The sequence below is a fragment of the Neoarius graeffei genome, chromosome 6 (assembly GCF_027579695.1).
Source record: "Neoarius graeffei isolate fNeoGra1 chromosome 6, fNeoGra1.pri, whole genome shotgun sequence".
NCBI lineage: Eukaryota > Metazoa > Chordata > Actinopteri > Siluriformes > Ariidae > Neoarius > Neoarius graeffei.
In genome coordinates this window covers 6168955-6188194 of record NC_083574.1, presented here as the reverse complement: position 1 = coordinate 6188194, position 19240 = coordinate 6168955, and the positions used below count along the sequence as shown (strand labels likewise).

General features: G+C 41.1%; 2 protein-coding genes across 2 annotated transcripts in view; both read right to left on the bottom strand.

Moving 5' to 3' along the window:
* Positions 1 to 4458, bottom strand: part of dusp22a (dual specificity phosphatase 22a) — a 76589-nt gene extending 72131 nt beyond the window's left edge. Inside the window, exons 1-2 of the mRNA XM_060923227.1 lie at positions 4171 to 4458; positions 3621 to 3654 (exon numbers count right to left, since the gene is read on the bottom strand). Coding sequence (XP_060779210.1) covers positions 3621 to 3654; positions 4171 to 4191 — 55 coding nt within the window. The 5' untranslated portion in view covers positions 4192 to 4458. The remainder of the gene's footprint in view (positions 1 to 3620; positions 3655 to 4170) is intronic.
* Positions 4459 to 11070: 6612 nt separating this feature from the next.
* On the bottom strand, positions 11071 to 18661 carry LOC132887700 (cytochrome c oxidase subunit 4 isoform 1, mitochondrial). The gene is made up of 5 exons (XM_060923225.1): positions 18598 to 18661; positions 15513 to 15586; positions 14570 to 14734; positions 11486 to 11617; positions 11071 to 11384 (listed from the first exon to the last, which is right to left on the bottom strand). The coding sequence occupies exons 2-5, from the start codon at positions 15583 to 15585 to the stop codon at positions 11248 to 11250; spliced, it is 507 nt and encodes a 168-aa protein (XP_060779208.1). The 5' UTR covers position 15586; positions 18598 to 18661; the 3' UTR covers positions 11071 to 11247.
* Positions 18662 to 19240: the final 579 nt, after the last annotated feature.

Here is a 19240-nt window from a genome sequence, read left to right as displayed (position 1 = left end):
TCTAAATTGGCCGTAGGTGTGAATGTGAGTGTGAATGGTTGTCTGTGTCTATGTGTCAGCCCTGTGATGACCTGGCGACTTGTCCAGGGTGTACCCCGCCTTTCGCCCGTAGTCAGCTGGGATAGGCTCCAGCTTGCCTGCGACCCTGTAGAACAGGATAAAGCGGCTAGAGATAATGAGATGAGATGAGATATACAGCGCCCTCCACAATTATTGGCACCCCTGGTTAAGATGTGTTAAAGGCCTTAAAATAAATGCAAATTTATTCCAGAAGCATAATCTCACACTGAAAATTGTAGAAAATTTTAACCCTTAACTCAAGTGAATTAAAAAAAAAATCCCTGACTAAGAAATAATTATTTTTCATAAAATCACCTGTTCCACAATTATTGGCACCCATAACAATTCCTAGAAAATAAATGTAATTGAAGCATTTCTGTCATTTCTACTGTAGTTTATAAAGTTGATCAGAGTATCTAGGAACCTTTAATTAGCAATTCATCACATCCTGTTTCCCTGGGGTATAAATATGATGTGACACAGAGGCCTATTTCTCTTATCCACTCTTTAACATGGGAAAGACAAGAGAACACACCATTCAAGTAAGGCAGATGTGTGTCGACCTTCATAAGTCAGGCAATGGCTACAAGAAAATAGCCACTCGCCTACACCTGCCCATATCTACAGTCAGAGGAGTCATCAAGAAGTTTAAAACAACTGGAACAGTGGCAAACAAGCCTGGACGAGGATGCAAGTTTATCTTCCCACCACGCACAGTGAGGAGGATGGTAAGAGAAGTAAAAAGTTCTCCAAAGCTCACTGTTAGAGAATTGCATCAAAGAGTAGCTTCTTGGGGTCACAAAGTCTCCATAACAACCATCAGGCGCTATCTACATGCCAACAAGCTGTTTGGGAGGCATGCACGGAAAAAGCCTTTTCTCACTTACAAGCATAAATGTAAATGTCTGGAGTTCGCTAAGGGGTACTGGGACTTCAACTGGGGCCGTGTGCTTTGGTCAGATGAGACCAAGATAGAGCTTTTTGGCAACAAACACTCTAATACATCACAAAAGATGAGTATGCAGAAAGCACCTCATGCCCACTGTGAAGTATGGGGGAGGATCGGTGATGCTGTGGGCCTGTTTCTCTTCCAAAGGCCTCGGGAACCTTGTTAGGGTGCATGGCATCATGAACTCTTTGAAATACCAGGACATTTTAAATCAAAATCTGGTGGCCTCTGCCCAAAAGCTGAAGATGGGTCGTCACTGGGACTTTCAGCAAGATAATGACCCTAAACATGTGGCCAAATCTACACAAAAATGGTTCACCAGACACAAAATCAAGCTCCTCCCATGGCCATCTCAGTCCCCAGACCTCAACCCAATTGAAAACCTGTGGGGTGAGCTGAAGAGGACAGTGCATAGGAGAGGACCCAGGACTTTGGATCAGCCTTTCTCAACCAGGGTGCCACGGCACCCTGGGGTGCCGTCTGGCCTCGTTAGGGGTGCCATCAAAAAATTATATATTCTAACATTGAAATAAATAAAATGAATGAAAATTCCAAAAAACGACAGTTATACTAATGCAGATCATCGCCGCCTCATGCATCATCAAAACTTGTCTCACGGCCCCCTTTCCCATGTCACAACGTCACTGTTGGGGTCAGCGTATGGTCAGCGTGACTGCGTATATTTTATATGGGGGTGCCTTGAGAATTTGCATACTTCTGAAGGGGGCCGTGACTGAAAAAAGGTTGAGAAATGCTGCTCTGGATGATTTAGAGAGATCGTGCAAAGAGGAATGGTTGAAGATCCCTCTCTCTGCATTCTCCCATCTTGTGAAATGTTATAGGAGAATATTATTTGCTGTCTTGTTGACAAAAGGGGGTTGTACAAAGTATTAACATCAGGGGTGCCAATAATTGTGGCACACATAATTTCATGTAAAAGAATTATTTCTGAATGTGGGATATTTTTTCCCCACTGAATAAATGCACTTGAATTAAAGGTTGGATTTTTCTCTTTTTCTGCATTGTTGTCCTATATTATTATATATAAAAAAATAATTTATTAGAAGCCGAAGAACACATCTTAACGAGGGGTGCCAATAATTGTGGAGGGCACTGTATATACAAGTGCATCTCAAAAAATTTGAATATTGTGAAAAAGTTCAATATTTTCCATCAGTTATTTAAGAAAGTGAAAATGTTATATATTATAGACTCATTACGCATAAACTAAAATGTTTCAAGCATTTTTCTATTTTAATTTTAATCAGTATGGCATACAGTACAAAAACCCATCTCAAAATATTAGAATATTTCATTTCAAGTTTGAGTAAAACAGTATGAACACAGTGTATCTCTCGGTCTAGTTCAGTACACACAACCACAATCATGGGGAAGACTGCTGACTTGACTGTTGTCCAGAAGATGATCACTGATGCCCTCCACAAAGAGGGTAAGCCACAAAAGGTCATTGCTGAAAAGGGTGGCTGGAAAAGGTGCACAAGCAACAGGGCTGGCCGTAGTCTTGAGAGGATTGTCGAGAAAAGTTGATTCAAGAACTTGGGAGCGCTTCACAAGGAGTGGACTGAGGCTGGTGTCAGTGTATCAAGACCCATCACGAACAGAGATCTTCAAGAAAGGGGATACAACTTTCGCATTCCTAATATCAAGCTACTCCTGAGCCAGACACAATGTCAGAAGTGTCTTATCTGGGTTAAGGAGAAAAAGAAATGGACTGTTGCTCAGTGGTCCAAAGTCCTCTTTTCAGATGAAAGTACATTTTGCATTTAATTTGGAAATCACGGTTCTAGAGTCTGGAGGAAGAGTGGAGAGGCACAGAATCCAAAGTGTTTGAAGCCCAGTGTGAAGTTTCCACAGTCTGTGATGATTTGGGGTGCCATGTCATCTGCTGGTGTTGGTCCACTGTATTTTATCAAGTCCAAAGTCAACACAGCCATCTACCAGGAGATTTTAGAGCACTTCATGCTTCCATCTGCTGATGAGCTTTTTGGAGATGCTGATTTCCTTTTCCAGCAGGACTTAGCACCTACCCACAGTGCCAAAACTACTACCAAATGGTTTGCTGACCATGATATTACTGTGTTTGATTGGCCAGCCAACTTGCCTGACCTGAACCCCATAGAGAATCTATGGGGTATTGTCAAGAGGAAGATGAGAAACACCCGACCCAAAAATACAGATATGCTGAAGGCCACTATCAAAGCAACTGGGCTTCAATAACACCTCAGCGGTGCCACAGACTGATCACCATGCCACACCGCATTGATACAGTAATTCATGGTAAAGGAGCCCCAACCAAGTATTGAGTGTATAAATGAATATACTTTTCAGAAGTTGGACATTTCTGTATTGTAAATCCTTTTTTTGATTGATCTTAGGGAATATTCTAATAATTTGAGATACTGGATTTCTGATTTTCATGAGCTATAAGCCATAATCATCAAAATTAAAACAAAAAAGGCTTTAAATATTTCACTTTACATGTAATGAATATAGAATATATGAAAGTTTACCTTTTTGAATTAAATTATGGAAAAAAAGTAACTTTTTCATGGTATTCTAATTTTTTGAGATATTTGCCTCTTTTGCTTACCTCTTATATTTCCCAAATAGAGACCGTCAATAACCTGTGCAAAAAGTTCAGATTAGTTAGATGTAGTATATATTTTTATGTATATACTTAAACATATTTTTATAAAGCAGCAAAATTAACAGCCTGTGATATAATAATAATAATAATAATAATAATAATAATAGTTACAGTAACTCAAAAGGGTAAACAATAAGTCATTTTAGATTTTAAAAAAGTCTTCAAGCAAATTATTTTAAACATAATATTCTATACATTTAACATGTACATTTAATCTCTGCCATTTTCACTTGCACCAAACTATCATAACATGAGCTTGCAGTAACACGAGCCGCACCCTAAATACCTCGCTTTTCGCTACATAGTGCACTCAGGAGGCTGTAGGCACCATTATGTCATAGTGCACTTATACAGGGAGCGGCTACTCATTTGTAGTACAGCCTTAGCCTAGTTACTACTCCGATACCACAGAGCTAACAGACATTGTATTATGAAATAACTCCAGTAAATTAGCTCGACAGCTGGCCTCAGAAAGACTTTGAGTTGAAGTTACCTTGCTCATTCCGTTCCCCATGGTTTTGGAGGAGGATTTTGTTTACATGAAGAATTATTTGCTGATCATGAAAGCTAGCATAGCTTAGCAACAGCACCCTTACTGACTAAAGCACTCGTTTTCACTTCAGGATTTTGGCTACATGGAACAACTGTAGAAGGGAAAAGGCTCTACTGCTCAGTTAAAATGTTGTTCCTGGTGAACCACAGGCCTGAAAAATCCTAAAGTCAAAGTGTTCTGCAAGTCTAATTTTGTAGAGCTGCTTTTAAAAAAAAAAATGCTTCCGTATTTTTACTAAAAATAATCTGTGACATCACAGCAGGACTCTGCTTAACTCTTTCCACTCATTACAAACTTATTATCATGCATCTATCACTTATCATTTATCATGTAAAAGCTGCCATGTTCTGACTTTTTTCTTTCTTTCCTGCTTTACACTTCATATAGAACCCATACTGATTCTCATATCACTCATTCAGAAGCTCCTTCAAGCTTCACTCAGCTCTGGAGTAGAGTAGAGTAGAGTAGAGTAGAATGGGGGAAAAAGCCCCCCTAAGGAAAATTCAGTTTTCTCCAAGCTGAAATGAACCATGTGTTTAGTTTTAATCATAGTTTTGACAACAGTGACATGAACAATAATGCCACCTAAAGTTTGCCTAAAGTTAATACTTAATTTTTTTTTTTTAACAAAAACAAACATTGTGCCAAGGGGGCCTTTAACCACCCCCCACCCCACCCCCAGTGGGGTAAAAGGCCCCCCTGAGGTGGGGCAATGGACCCTTTTCAGTCACGTGACCTTCGTAAACGCGACCGCCATTTTGGACATGTAGTGGGACTTCGGCTCAAATCGGTTTGAATGCGAGGAAGGCGGACAAACATAAAGAAAAAGGAGCGAGATGCAGAAAACTGTATTTACTAGTTTACTGTAATTATGATCTGGCAGCTATTTACACCGGATCCAGTGTAAATAGCTGCCTGAGCCAACGTCCGGCCGGGCCGCGAGCGCGCACGCGCCGGCTCCGGCGGCTATTTACACTGGATCCGGTGTAAATAGCTGCCAGATCATAATTACAGTAAACTAGAATGGAATGTTAACAGCAATGTAATGCCTTTTCTGGCTAATTTTATTTGTCTTACCTCCAACAAAGTGGTCACTACACAAGCGTTGGTATGCCGCTATCCATCTTCTCCGTCGGTCAGCATCTACCAGGATCCGATAAAATGATAACCCTTGCCTTGTTGGTTGATGGTTACTACATCCAGGTGCACAACAACATAGTGGCATGATGGAAGTCTTGCTGAAAATAAACACTTTCTTTGCTGCCGTTCCTCAGCGCTGGTAAATGCTGTGGTAAACTACTGGTAGTACATGTCCAAAATGGCGGCCGCGTTTGTCGTGACGTCACGTGAAAAGGGTCCATAGGCCCCCTCACTCAAAAAAAGCTGTTTGGATAGCAAAAGTGTTTACTTAAGCCTATAATGTGAAAGAAACCAGAAAATATCCCTGAATTAATGAATAGATGCATTATTTTATTATATTTCGCATTTTAATTTCAATTTTTTTTTTATTTCAATTATTTTTAATATTAAGTTCAAACTAGACAGGGACACTCTAACGAGTGCAAACCCCGCCTTTTCCCTATTAAAATACATTGGGCGAAAATTTCGAAGTTCTGCCATGACCTTGACCTTTGACCTTTGACCTCCAAAATTTAATGGTTTCCTTCCTGGGTGATTGGCAACACGTACAAAATTTGGTCCAAATCGATCCATTGGTTCTTGAGATATCTTGCAGACACACAGACAGACAGACAGACAGATACACACACACACAGACTGACGCAGGTGAAAATAATAACCCCTCCGACTACTGTCGGCGGGGTTAATAATAACCCCTCCGACTACTGTCGGCGGGGTTAATTACTTGCTTTACTCAACCAGGTAAGCGAGATGTTATTAAAAACTATGTATCTGCTATTCAGAAATGTATGAAATACAGTAATTATGATAAAAGGAAACGATGCCCCCTGGGGGCCATTTACCCCGCCATTAAGGGGGCGTTTTACCCCACAGACTACACTTTTACAAAAAAGGGTCTTACTTTCAAAATGTGATTCAACTTTTTATACCTAATGTATTTTTTTAACGTACTGACTTGTCTACTCATACCACATACACAGCTGTGATATCTGACGAAATAGCAGCTATCTAAATACAGTTTTACTGATATCTGAAAATTATATCACTTTCCATGAAATTTGATTTCTCTCCGCTGTGTTGCTGATATGCGATCCACAGTGGATATTTGTATATCCCCGTTGTCAAGCCAGTCCATAGCAACAATAGAAATGTAACTTTGCGCCATCTGGTGGTTATTTTGGGTAAAACAGGCCGGGGGCGTATTACCCCACGGGGGCTTTTTCCCCCACTCTACTCTATACATGCATGTTTTCAAGCAGGAAATCTACATGAAGTCAGAAATAAGCTGCTCCAGGACATGCTGTTATGGGAAAATAATTGTGATCCAGCCTAACTCAGAGATTTATCTAACAATAACACCATATCCCAAAGAAACAATGACAGCAATTTATGAATGACAACATCCTTCCATCCATCCATCCATCTATCCATCATCTGTAGCCGCTTATCTTGTTCTATAGGGTCGCGGGCAAGCTGGAGCAGGCTACACCCTGGACAAGTCACCAGGTCATCGCCGGGCTGACACATAGACATTCACGCTCACATTCAGACCTACGGTCAATTTAGAGCCACCAATTATCCTAGCCTGCATGCCTTTGGACTGTGGGGGAAAACCGGAGCACCCGGAGGAAACCCACACGGACACGGGAAGAACATGCAAACTCTACACAGAAAGGCCTTCACCCATGGATTAAAGCAAAAAAAACATTATTTGACTGAAAATTTACGGGGGGGGGGGGGGGGGGGGGGGGGTTATGGGTGGATTTCGATGAAATTCTGAGAATGGTTAACTTAGAACTGATAACTTTATTATCAATTAATTAATGGATTAATATATTTAATTTATTGCACTTTCTTTCCATTGCTTTCGTATGTTATTTTTTGTGGCAAACCACACAAATGCAAGCGCCTGGAATGTTTAGTTTTTTGCACCATGAACTAAATGGCTTTCCGTTTTCACCTATTTCATACAGCCAAGCCCACCTCCACTTGTTTTTTACACCTTTATCGATGGCAGACACATCAGTGCCTTCTTTCATGTAAAGCGCATCCATGCTGCCGAAACCGAAAGCAGAATGACACGCTCCTCTGTGCTCGACGTCAATATAGAAAAAAGTTTGGATCTTCGCTTAAATTAAAATTGGGGTTTGACCTTACTTTGTGTTGAATACGACTTCAAAAACAATTCAAGATTTTATTAAGAGAAATATTGTGGCCAACACGAGTGTTAAGTTACCTAAAAGATCGCGTGAAGTTGGCTGCTATCTACTTTGCGTTCGTTTTCATTTTCCTCCATCATTTCATAGGCCAGAAACAGATGTTTTGACGTAATTTAACTTACTAGGCTATGATTATTATTTAACCGTAGTCTTCTAGACATTTTGACTGTTTGGGGCATTGAACGTTGGTGTATGATTTTCAGGGAATAAAGTTTAGCGCATGTCGGAACACCATTGCGCTCGCAGCCTCCAACTCCTCAAACGTCCTTTAAATTGTGATATAACGTAGGCTATAAGGCACGGTTCTAACATACCTTACACATTGGCCTAACGAAAATAATAATTGTTGGGGCGTCTGCTGATTTGTTAGCTATAAATTTAGGTCTAATTACTTCTGACAGTCTGCAAGCATTGCACCGTCGGGTCTACAAGTCTGGCTGAAGCAGAGGAGCGGGCTTTCCGGGGTTTATTTTTTCGTTTTTTTTAAACATGCTCTATTTCTATATGTCCAAGTTTGAACTAAGTCATTTTGGCAAGATTTAATTTAATACAAAACAGAAATGGTCAGACACAAGCACGCCAAGCGCATGGGAATGTATTTTGCCAATTTTGACAGCGCATGTTTTTTTAATGCCGCACTGTAGACAGTGAACGTTTAAACATGATCAAACATAGGAAATGAACGACACAAAGCATGGCTCAAAAACAAAAAAGTTAAATAAACCCTGCTGATAGTTGATGGTGTTGCAACACATCAGTGTTATAACCCAATCTCTACCCAACCACCCGTCATTTTAATTCTCGGATCAGCAACAACCTCACATTTGGCCTTGGGAGAGTTCAGTTGACGGAAATCCGTCACACGACGGAAAACTTTAATCGCCTTCACCGGCCACTGGGCTCAAACCCAGGACGTTCTTCCTGTGAGGTGACAGTGCTAACCACTACACCACCGTGCCGCCCTGAATGACAACATATTTTTAGTTATTAAAGAATAATACCTCAGTAATACCTGGCAACACTGGGAGCAAAGTTACAGAATTCACCATGGACTAGATTGGACAGAATTCCTTTAGGAGAGGAAGAAATTGCTTAAAATTCCTTCAGGACAGGATTGGTCAGAAGTCCTGAGGGAGAGGGTGGAATTGGTCAAAATTAATTTGTGATGGGGTAAAGAGGGTGAGATTGGTTAAAATTCATTTGTGAGACGGTGAAGAGGGTGAGATTGGTCAAAATTCCTTCAGGAAAGGCAGGATGGTCAAAATTCTTTTGGGAGAGGGTGGAATTAAGTGGAATTAGTCAATTTTTTTTTTCAGGAGAGGGTGGAATTGGTCAAAATTCATTTGTGAGGGGGCGAAGAGGGCAAGATTTAACAAAATTACTTCGGCGGGGGATGGGATTAGATAAAATTCCTTCAAGAATGAGAGAAGGTGGAATTGGTCAATTCATTTGTGAGAGGGTGAAGAGGGCGAGATTGGTCAAAATTCCTTCGGCAGGGGATGAGATTGGACAAAATTCCTTCAGGAAATGCAGGATGGTCAACATTCTTTTGGGAGAGGGTGGAATTAAGTGAAATTAGTCTTTTTTTTAGGAGAGGGTGGAATTGGTCAAAATTCATTTGTGAGGGGGTGAAGAAGACAAGATTGGTCAAAATTCCTTCAGGAAAGGCAAGATTAGGTGAAATTGGTCAAAATTATTTTGGGAGAGGGTGGAATTAAGTGAAATTGGTAAAAAAATTTTCAGGAGAGGGTGGAATTGGTCAAAATTAATTTGTGAGAGGGTGAAGAGGGTGAGATTGGTCAAAATTCCTTCAGCAAGGGATGGGATTGGACAAAATTCCTTCAGGAAAGGCAGGATTAGGTGAAATTGGTCAAGATTCTTTTGGGAGAGGGTGGAATTGATCAAAATTAATTTGTGAGGGGGTGAAGAGGGCAAGATTTAACAATTTCTTCAGCAGGGGATGGGATTGGATAAAATTCCTTTGAGAGAGGGCAGAATTAGGTGAAATTGGTCAAATTTGTTTTTGAGAGAAGGTGGAATTGGTCAAAATTCATTTGTGAGGGGGTGAAGAGGGCGAGATTGGTCAAAATTCCTTCCGCAGGGTACAGGATTGGACAAAATTCCTTCAGGAAAGGCAGGATTAGGTGAAATTGGTCAAAATTCTTTTGAGAGAGATTGGAATTGATAAATTCATTTGTGAGGGGGTGAAGAGGGCAAGATTCAACAAAATTTCTTCAGCAGGGGATGGGATTGGATAAAATTCCTTTGAGAGAGGGCAGGATTAGGTGAAATTGGTCAAATTTGTTTTTTATAGGTGGAATTGGTCAAAATTCCTTTGGGGGGGGGAAGAGGGCGAGATTGGTCAAAATTCCTTCAGCAAGGGATAGGATTGGACAAAATTTATTCAGCAAGAGATGGGATTGGACAAAATTCCTTTGGGGGAGGGCAGGATTAGGTGAAATTGGTCAAATCTTTTTGGGAGAGGTCAGGATTGGTCAAAATTCTTTTGGGAGACAGCAGGATCAGTGAAAAGTTCTTCAGGAGAGGATGGGATTGGTCAGGTGTGAGGGTAGGAGGGGGTGGGATTTGATCAATAGTGTCTGCAGGAGAAAGGTGGGTGGTAAAAGATATTAATACTGTGATATATAACTGAAGCAATACACTAATCTTTTTCCTTTATGTAATACAAACTGAAAGCAACCAATTTGATATTAAGCTTTTGTACTTAATATTTAAAATGTTGTTGAATGTTGAAATAGATTGGAAAAAAACATTAACCTTTAAAAAATTATTTTGTAGATATCCATCCATCCATTATCTGTAGCTGCTTATTCTGTTCTACAGGGTCGCAGGCAAGCTGGAGCCTATCCCAGCTGACTATGGGCGAGAGGCGGGGTACACCCTGGACAAGCCGCCAGGTTATTGCAGGGCTGACACATAGACAACCATTCACGCTCACATTCACAGTGCCAACCACTACACCACCATGCCGCCCTTTGTAGATATCACCCATGCTAATTTTTTTTTTTGTGCATGTGTATATATATTGTAGAAAAGTTGAGAATAGTTGCCCGTGTGCGTGTATGCATGCAAGAGCACACAGGATCGTTTAAGGATTAGTCACAATTTCAGGAGTGGGGTAAAAGGAAAATTGAAGTCTCCGGTGCTCCTTGGCAACCGAACCACATTTCAAGGTTCTTCTCAGCATGGAGAATCAGCAGCTCTACAGACTTCAAGAACCTTCAAATCTCTGGCTATGGTTCTCTAATAGAGAAGGACAGAATGCCAGTGGAGCTTATTAAATGAGTGATGAGTGGAAGTGAGGATGGGATTGATCACAGATTATGTAACAGTCACAGTAGTGAAGACAGAGCTGAGCCATTAAGGAGGAGGCTTTTGATTTACCAGCATCCTCATCCTCCTGGTGACTAAATCTTTTAACCAAATATGTTCTGAACAGGATAAGAATCTACAACACAAAGATGGTTAAGAACTTTATTCTCTTTATAGTATACAATAACCTTAAGAGGAAGTGGTCTTCCAGGATGCATTCACTGAGGTAAAGACAAAGTCATACATCAACTTTTCACCAAACTGCACATTGGATATTCAACAAGAAATTGTGTAAAGTGGTCCACTGACAAACATTAAAGACAATTTATTTCTTCCAAGCTTTGTTCTCATAGTCCCAGTGGGCAGAAAAGCCCTCGACGGGGTTGATCCTCATGTCGAGCATCCTCTGGAGCTCCTTCTGCTTGTACTCGGGATCGAAGGTATGAGGAACATCTCCGTAAACTGCAAAACCGAAACGGTTATTTCAGTAACATTTACACTCGAGATTATTGCCGATACAGAAGTGTACTGAGGATCAGATAAATGCTAACGAGAACGCGTACCATATTTCCTCTGCCACAGCACGACCAGGCCAGTGAAGCCAGTGAAGAACAAGACTCCAGCGAACACGGTCTTCCACTCCCCTGTACCCTTATTCATCTCCGCAAAGCTGTCCTTGAAGCTGATACGGTATACTGCAACGAGCAAAGAAACAGCAATCAGTAAAGATGCAAAATAAAGTCTGGGAATACGCAAAAAATAAAGGCATCACATCAAATGGAAAGACTTCGCTCTTTATAATCTCCTCCTCTTGAAGAAACCCATTATTAACGTACAAAGGTACTTCAAAAACTTCACAGGAGAAAGATTGTTCTTGCATTATTTTTCCATCATAGTCTCCTTTAACTTCAATGCACTCTGTCCACTGATGCTCAAGCTTCGCTACCCCTTTGCAAAGGGTTGATCCTCCAGATCCTCCTCAACACCATGGATGACTTCATCATGAAAACGGTGACCACACGAGTGGGATTTCAGTTTGGGAAACAGATAGAAGTCAGACGGTGCCAGGTCAGGTGAGTAAGGTGCACAGGGCAACAGTTCAAAGCCACATTTTGATTCGTCTGTGCTGTGTGGACAGGCGCATTGTCCTGGAGCAGCAGCACGCCACCTCGAAGCTTTCTTTCCTCTTTTCATTTGAGTTTTTCCTGGACAGTGATAAGGTTTTATATGCCCCAAAATGGGGGTTACACCCCTTTTTTTTTTTTTTTGCAGGTGAGGCCAAGAACTTTTTAGAAGCACCTTCGTAGTATCAAAAATCCCAACAGACGATGTTTAAAAGTGCTGGAGGAGTAAGATTTAAGTAAGCTAGTGAGATCTTCGCACCATTAAATCATTAAGCGTAACTTGTCTGGCCACAAATCCTCCAAGTGCTTTATAATACAACCCCGATTCCAAAAAAGTTGGGACAAAGTACAAATCTCATTCTCATCTCATCTCATTATCTCTAGCCGCTTTATCCTTCTACAGGGTCGCAGGCAAGCTGGAGCCTATCCCAGCTGACTATGGGCGAAAGGCGGGGTACACCCTGGACAAGTCGCCAGGTCATCACAGGGCTGACACATAGACACAGACAACCATTCACACTCACATTCACACCTACGGTCAATTTAGAGTCACCAGTTAACCTAACCTGCATGTCTTTGGACTGTGGGGGAAACCGGAGCACCCGGAGGAAACCCACGCGGACACGGGGAGAACATGCAAACTCCACACAGAAAGGCCCTCGCCGGCCCCGGGGCTCGAACCCAGGACCTTCTTGCTGTGAGGCGACAGCGCTAACCACTACACCACCGTGCCACCCCAAAGTACAAATTGTAAATAAAAACGGAATGCAATGATGTGGAAGTTTCAAAATTCCATATTTTATTCAGAATAGAACATAGATGACATATCAAATGTTTAAACTGAGAAAATGTATCATTTAAAGAGAAAAATTAGGTGATTTTAAATTTCATGACAACACCACATCTCAAAAAAGTTGGGACAAGGCCATGTTTCCCACTGTGAGACATCCCCTTTTCTCTTTACAACAGTCTGTAAACGTCTGGGGACTGAGGAGACAAGTTGCTCAAGTTTAGGGATAGGAATGTTAACCCATTCTTGTCTAATGTAGGATTCTAGCTGCTCAACTGTCTTAGGTCTTTTTTGTTGTATCTTCCGTTTTATGATGCGCCAAATGTTTTCTATGGGTGAAAGATCTGGACTGCAGGCTGGCCAGTTCAGTACCCGGACCCTTCTTCTACGCAGCCATGATGCTGTAATTGATGCAGCATGTGGTTTGGCATTGTCATGTTGGAAAATGCAAGGTCTTTCCTGAAAGAGACGTCGTCTGGATGGGAGCATATGTTGCTCTAGAACCTGGATATACCTTTCAGCATTGATGGTGTCTTTCCAGATGTGTAAGCTGCCCATGCCACACGCACTAATGCAACCCCATACCATCAGAGATGCAGGCTTCTGAACTGAGCGCCGATAACAACTTGGGTCGTCCTTCTCCTCTTTAGTCCGAATGACACGGCGTCCCTGATTTCCATAAAGAACTTCAAATTTTGATTCGTCTGGCCACAGAACAGTTTTCCACTTTGCCACAGTCCATTTTAAATGAGCCTTGGCCCAGAGAAGACGTCTGCGCTTCTGGATCATGTTTAGATACGGCTTCTTCTTTGAACTATAGAGTTTTCGCTGGCAACGGCGGATGGCACGGTGAATTGTGTTCACAGATAATGTTCTCTGGAAATATTCCTGAGCCCATTTTGTGATTTCCAATACAGAAGCATGCCTGTATGTGATGCAGTGCCGTCTAAGGGCCCGAAGATCACGGGCACCCAGTATGGTTTTCCGGCCTTGACCCTTACGCACAGAGATTCTTCCAGATTCTCTGAATCTTTTGATGATATTATGCACTGTAGATGATGATATGTTCAAACTCTTTGCAATTTTACACTGTCGAACTCCTTTCTGATATTGCTCCACTATTTGTCGGCGCAGAATTAGGGGGATTGGTGATCCTCTTCCCATCTTTACTTCTGAGAGCCGCTGCCACTCCAAGATGCTCTTTTTATACCCAGTCATGTTAATGACCTATTGCCAATTGACCTAATGAGTTGCAATTTGGTCCTCCAGCTGTTCCTTTTTTGTACCTTTAACTTTTCCAGCCTCTTATTGCCCCTGTCCCAACTTTTTTGAGATGTGTTGCCGTCATGAAATTTCAAATGAGCCAATATTTGGCATGAAATTTCAAAATGTCTCACTTTCGACATTTGATATGTTGTCTATGTTCTATGGTGAATACAAATCAGTTTTTGAGATTTGTAAATTATTGCATTCCATTTTTATTTACAATTTGTACTTTGCCCCAACTTTTTTGGAATCAGGGTTGTAAAAGAGTCATGAAAGGCATTTAATAAAAAAAAAAAAAAAAAGTTTATAATTGTTGGGGCGACAACCATGTGTAGTGTACTCCATGTGCATCCATCATTAACACGACATCCTCTGGGACCATTACTGAACCATTACTGACCATTACGTCTGGAAACCTGATCCAGACGTAACGAGCTGTTCTTCTGTTGTTCTTAGCATGTACGTACGTGCAACTTTCTCTTCGTTGGACAACACAGCCCAGGAGCCCTTCTCCTTCTCTTTGAGGGACTTCTGTGCCGCATTCAGGTTCTGGACATATCGAATCTCGGGCAAGGGGTTGTCACGACGGTCAAAATATGCTGGGAGGGTGGGGTCCTCCACCTTAGCGACTCCTAAAAGAAAAATAAAGCAAAGCAAGAACAAGCCTGTTAGACAAACATTCCAACTGTAGTTATTTAAAACAAATCATGAAAAATTTACCATCAACACCAATATTTTACTGCTTTAACATGTTAAGTCGGAACCAGGAATGAAACAGGAGGCAACATTTCCTTGGCTTTTCTAAAAGGTGTTTGAATTTTTCTTTTTACTAATTGTTTAAAAAAAAAAAAAAGTGCTCATGAAGAACCAAAAGTCTCAAAATTACCACGTCAGGATTTAAAACACCCAAGGATGATGCAAACATTTCTTAGTGACACATTTAAGTCAAGAAAGCTTTATAAAGAGCATTTCTTGGTACGGATATGAACAAAAGTGTCATGTGATGTCCATACTGTAACTATAATATACTTTGTACTCTAGCGAGCCATAAAAGTGCTAGCTGTAACTCTAGCTTTGTTAGTGAGATATATGACGTGTTAAATTGTGCACCAGAGATGAGAGATGTCCGAGGAGCACAAAATGGTGTCAAACTGATCCTTGTGTAAAAGGTGCACCTCATGAGTTCCTCTAATACATTCTTCCCTTTTAAGGCAAATTAGTTATGCAACAATTCCAAACGATCGTCTCTAGTGAATTCCTCGGACCTGCATCGGCCTCGCTGGAGTTCCCATTCAACGTTTTGCAGAATCACTGATTTCTGGGTTTTGATCCATTTATTACAACAGATTAAAAATGGAACAGTATTGAAGTATCAGGATATCAGTAACATGATGCGTGAGAGAAACTCACCATGACCACGCAGGCACGCTGAAGTCGACAAGGCTCGTTTCCCAACAAGACGAATTGCTCGAGTTGCCAGCATTCTATATGGGAGATAAAAAATAATAATAATAAATATAAATACAACACAGTTAATAATTATTATATTACAGGTCCTCAGCATTGAGGTTACCTAAAATGCTTTTTTTTTTTTAATTAAATCTGTGGTTATACATCATATCATTCTACGCGCAGAAATGTTGGAAATTTCTACAGAGCATCTGCACTAAGACCTCCGGGTTTCTCAACAGCTTTATCGCCCAGGCTGTGAGGGTCGTGAACACTCTTGTAACCCCCCCCCCAATCCCACCACTGTACTTCTCCACTAGCGCAATCAAATCCTTTACATACCACAGCATACACCTTACATTTAAAAGAATAAAAATTTAAAAAAAATTGCTGCTAGATGTGTGGGTGAACGTGGGGTTGTGTGGTGTTTTTTTGTTAAGTCCTTATTGTAACAAATTATTTTCATAGTTATTCATGTACTTTTCATATGCTAGGAGGAACGGTATTTCATTCTTGACTGTACAAAAGTGCAGGAAATAAAGCCAAACACATCCTGCATTTTGAAATTTAAGGAATATTTAATAATAAAAACAGGTCAGGTTGTTTTTGGATATTTTACACCAGGTTTGGTCCAACGCGTGGTCATTTTAATCAAAGCCTTTACACCGGACCCTGGTAATGCTCAGAGCAACTGATATACGAAGGCAAGTCAAAAAGTTCTAACACTACATTCAGACTGCAACCTGAAACGACCCATATCCGATTTGTTGTGAAATCCGATTTTTTTTGTTAGGCCGCTCACATTACCAATTATATGAGACTTGTATGCGATCTCCAATATGAACGGAAAACGACCCAAAAGTGCCCCGCATGCGCAAATTGACACGTAATAAGCACATCTACGTAATCTCATCTCATCTCATTATCTCTAGCCGCTTTATCCTTCTACAGGGTCGCACGCAAGCTGGAGCCTATCCCAGCTGACTACGGGCGAAAGGCGGGGTACACCCTGGACAAGTCGCCAGGTCATCACAGGGCTGACACATAGACACAGACAACCATTCACACTCACATTCACACCTACGCTCAATTTAGAGTCACCAGTTAACCTAACCTGCATGTCTTTGGACTGTGGGGGAAACCGGAGCACCCGGAGGAAACCCACGCGGACACGTGGAGAACATGCAAACTCCGCACAGAAAGGCCCTCGCCGGCCCCGGGGCTCGAACCCAGGACCTTCTTGCTGTGAGGCGACAGCGCTAACCACTACACCACCGTGCCGCCTTGATCAATTCTATAAAAGTCTATTTAAATTCTGAAAACTGTACAAATGTTGTTGTTTTCCACCAAAGAGGCGGGATTAGCCAACGCAGAATAGTGACGTTTGTCTCTTGTTGATGACGTGTAGGTCGCATGAATGCGACCTGTCCGGTCAGACTGCAGTCGCATGTGAAAATAACGGATATGCATCGGAATTAGGACCACATATCCAAGCGGCCTGGGTCGCATGTGAAAAAAATCGGATCTGTGTCGTTCAGACTGTCAGTAACAAATCGGATACAGGTCGCATACGGGCAAAAAAAAAATCAGATATGGGTTGTTTCAGGGTGCAGTCTGAACGGAGTCCAAGACAGAATGTTAGGATTTCTAAAAGGTATGAAAGACATCCCCCAGACTTCTCCAAAGAAGGAGTTCTCCGATGGAAACACCGCTTGCAGACGTGTTTAGACTTAAATGGACGATATGTACAGAAATAGCTTTGTTATTTTCATAAATAAAGATTTTTCCCCCCCAATTCGTCTTAGAACTTTTTGACTTACCCTCATATATACGCACGCAATAAAAACAGGTGTATTTTCTCATGGCATGGACATAGCTAGAAACTCTACAAAATATAACATGACCACGACATGTTTTTGTGCTGCAAATGCTGCATTATGGGAAATGACAGGACAAGAACCAGTGGGGAGACATCCGGCAAAGGAAATGGCCGGGACACACCCTAAGGAAGCCTCCAAACATCACCACCAGGACGGAAGGCTACAGAATAGCTGGCACAGGGACCGAGAGATGGAAGGAACTGGAGAAGATCATCGCCCAAGACTGGGACAAACGGAGAGTGGTCGTTGATGGCCGATACCCCATCAGGGGCTATGGGCTTAAGTACGTACGTACTATATATATTGTATTGTATGTCAAACAGCACATGGATGACATTTTTATTTAACCAGGCAAGTCATTAAAAACATGGCAGCCTGGAAAAAAACAAAACCTTTTGAGGAAGTAGGTAAGGGTTAAAAAAATAAAGTTCTTTCTGTAGATAGTCTACAGCAGTGCTTAATTAATGTAATTGTGGGCTCTTAGAGATGCAATAATTTATGGAAGACTCATTAACCGTGTAATATAATTAAGTGTGTGGGAAGAATTCAATTTAAACAGTATTTAATAACCCAGTCTGGCTGAGAATTATTCTTCCAACGTTAAACAGTATAGTACTGCTAGTCATGTACTGTGTGTTAACTTAGCAAAACTAGCATTAGCTTCCCGAAGGTCATATTTGGGTCGAGCACAAAATCAACAAATTCGTGACTTTGTATGGTGTCGATATTAATAATTTAATTTAGCTCATTAGCACACACATCCATGATACACTCAGCTAAAGCTAACTAGCTATTCTGATCTAGAAGCTTCACAAATCCGGCTAACATTGACTTCATTCAGGAAGCAAAACCGGCTCACTTCCAAACACCTTTCGATTAGACATAGAGCTAGTGCACTAAATATGAAGTGTTTCGACACTAGATGTAGTGCACCGATTAAGGAAGTACACATCGATTCTGGATACAAGCAAAGCCAATGCGGCAATTTGTGCTCAGCTCAATGTCACGTTGAGATTTTTCGAAAAATGACAAAACCGCCATTTTGCGTAGCTGGACAGATTTACATGGAACCGCTGTAGAAAATTATTTAGAGTAAAAGCATAAACAGAAACAACAATTAATCCGAAACAATCCACCATAATCTTATTTATCTCCCAGCCACCTACCTCTTCCCTTTGGCCGTCCGCCTAAAGGAGGAAGTAGGAAATCCAGACCGGAAATACGTCAGCGCTGAGCATTGTGGGTAAAATTGTAAAACAGTACCAAAAAAAAAAAAAAGAAACAAACGATTCGTATGTTGATCGAAGCAGTAAATGTTATAACAACAAATTCTAAAATAAAAACAAAAGTTTAGTCATATAAATATAAATCGGCTTTATTTATTTTTCCATGTTTTCGTATCCTTTATATAAAACTGTATAACTATATCTACAATTACAAGCCATGAATACTGCAAATTTCAATGTCCTTTTTTATTCAAGAGGCTGTGTTAATATTAAAACGTTTGCACTGTTTATCTTATTCGTTTAAACACATATTGTTTTCAAATCTACTACGTTCCTACTCATTCCGAGAAAAACTGACCTTTGATCGGTGTTAAGCGTGGGTTGAGTGTCGTTGTCGTGTCGCAAAACATCTAATACTTTACGGTACCGGTGTCCAGGCAGCACCTGCAGGCAAGGCATTACAAATTCCCTACCCGTATTGGTATACTGGTCTAAATCCCACCTCCTGCGCTGTGAATGAATGTCTTTCATACTAAGTGCTGTCTGATTGGTAGATTATTTGCGAGTACAAATTCTCAGCCAA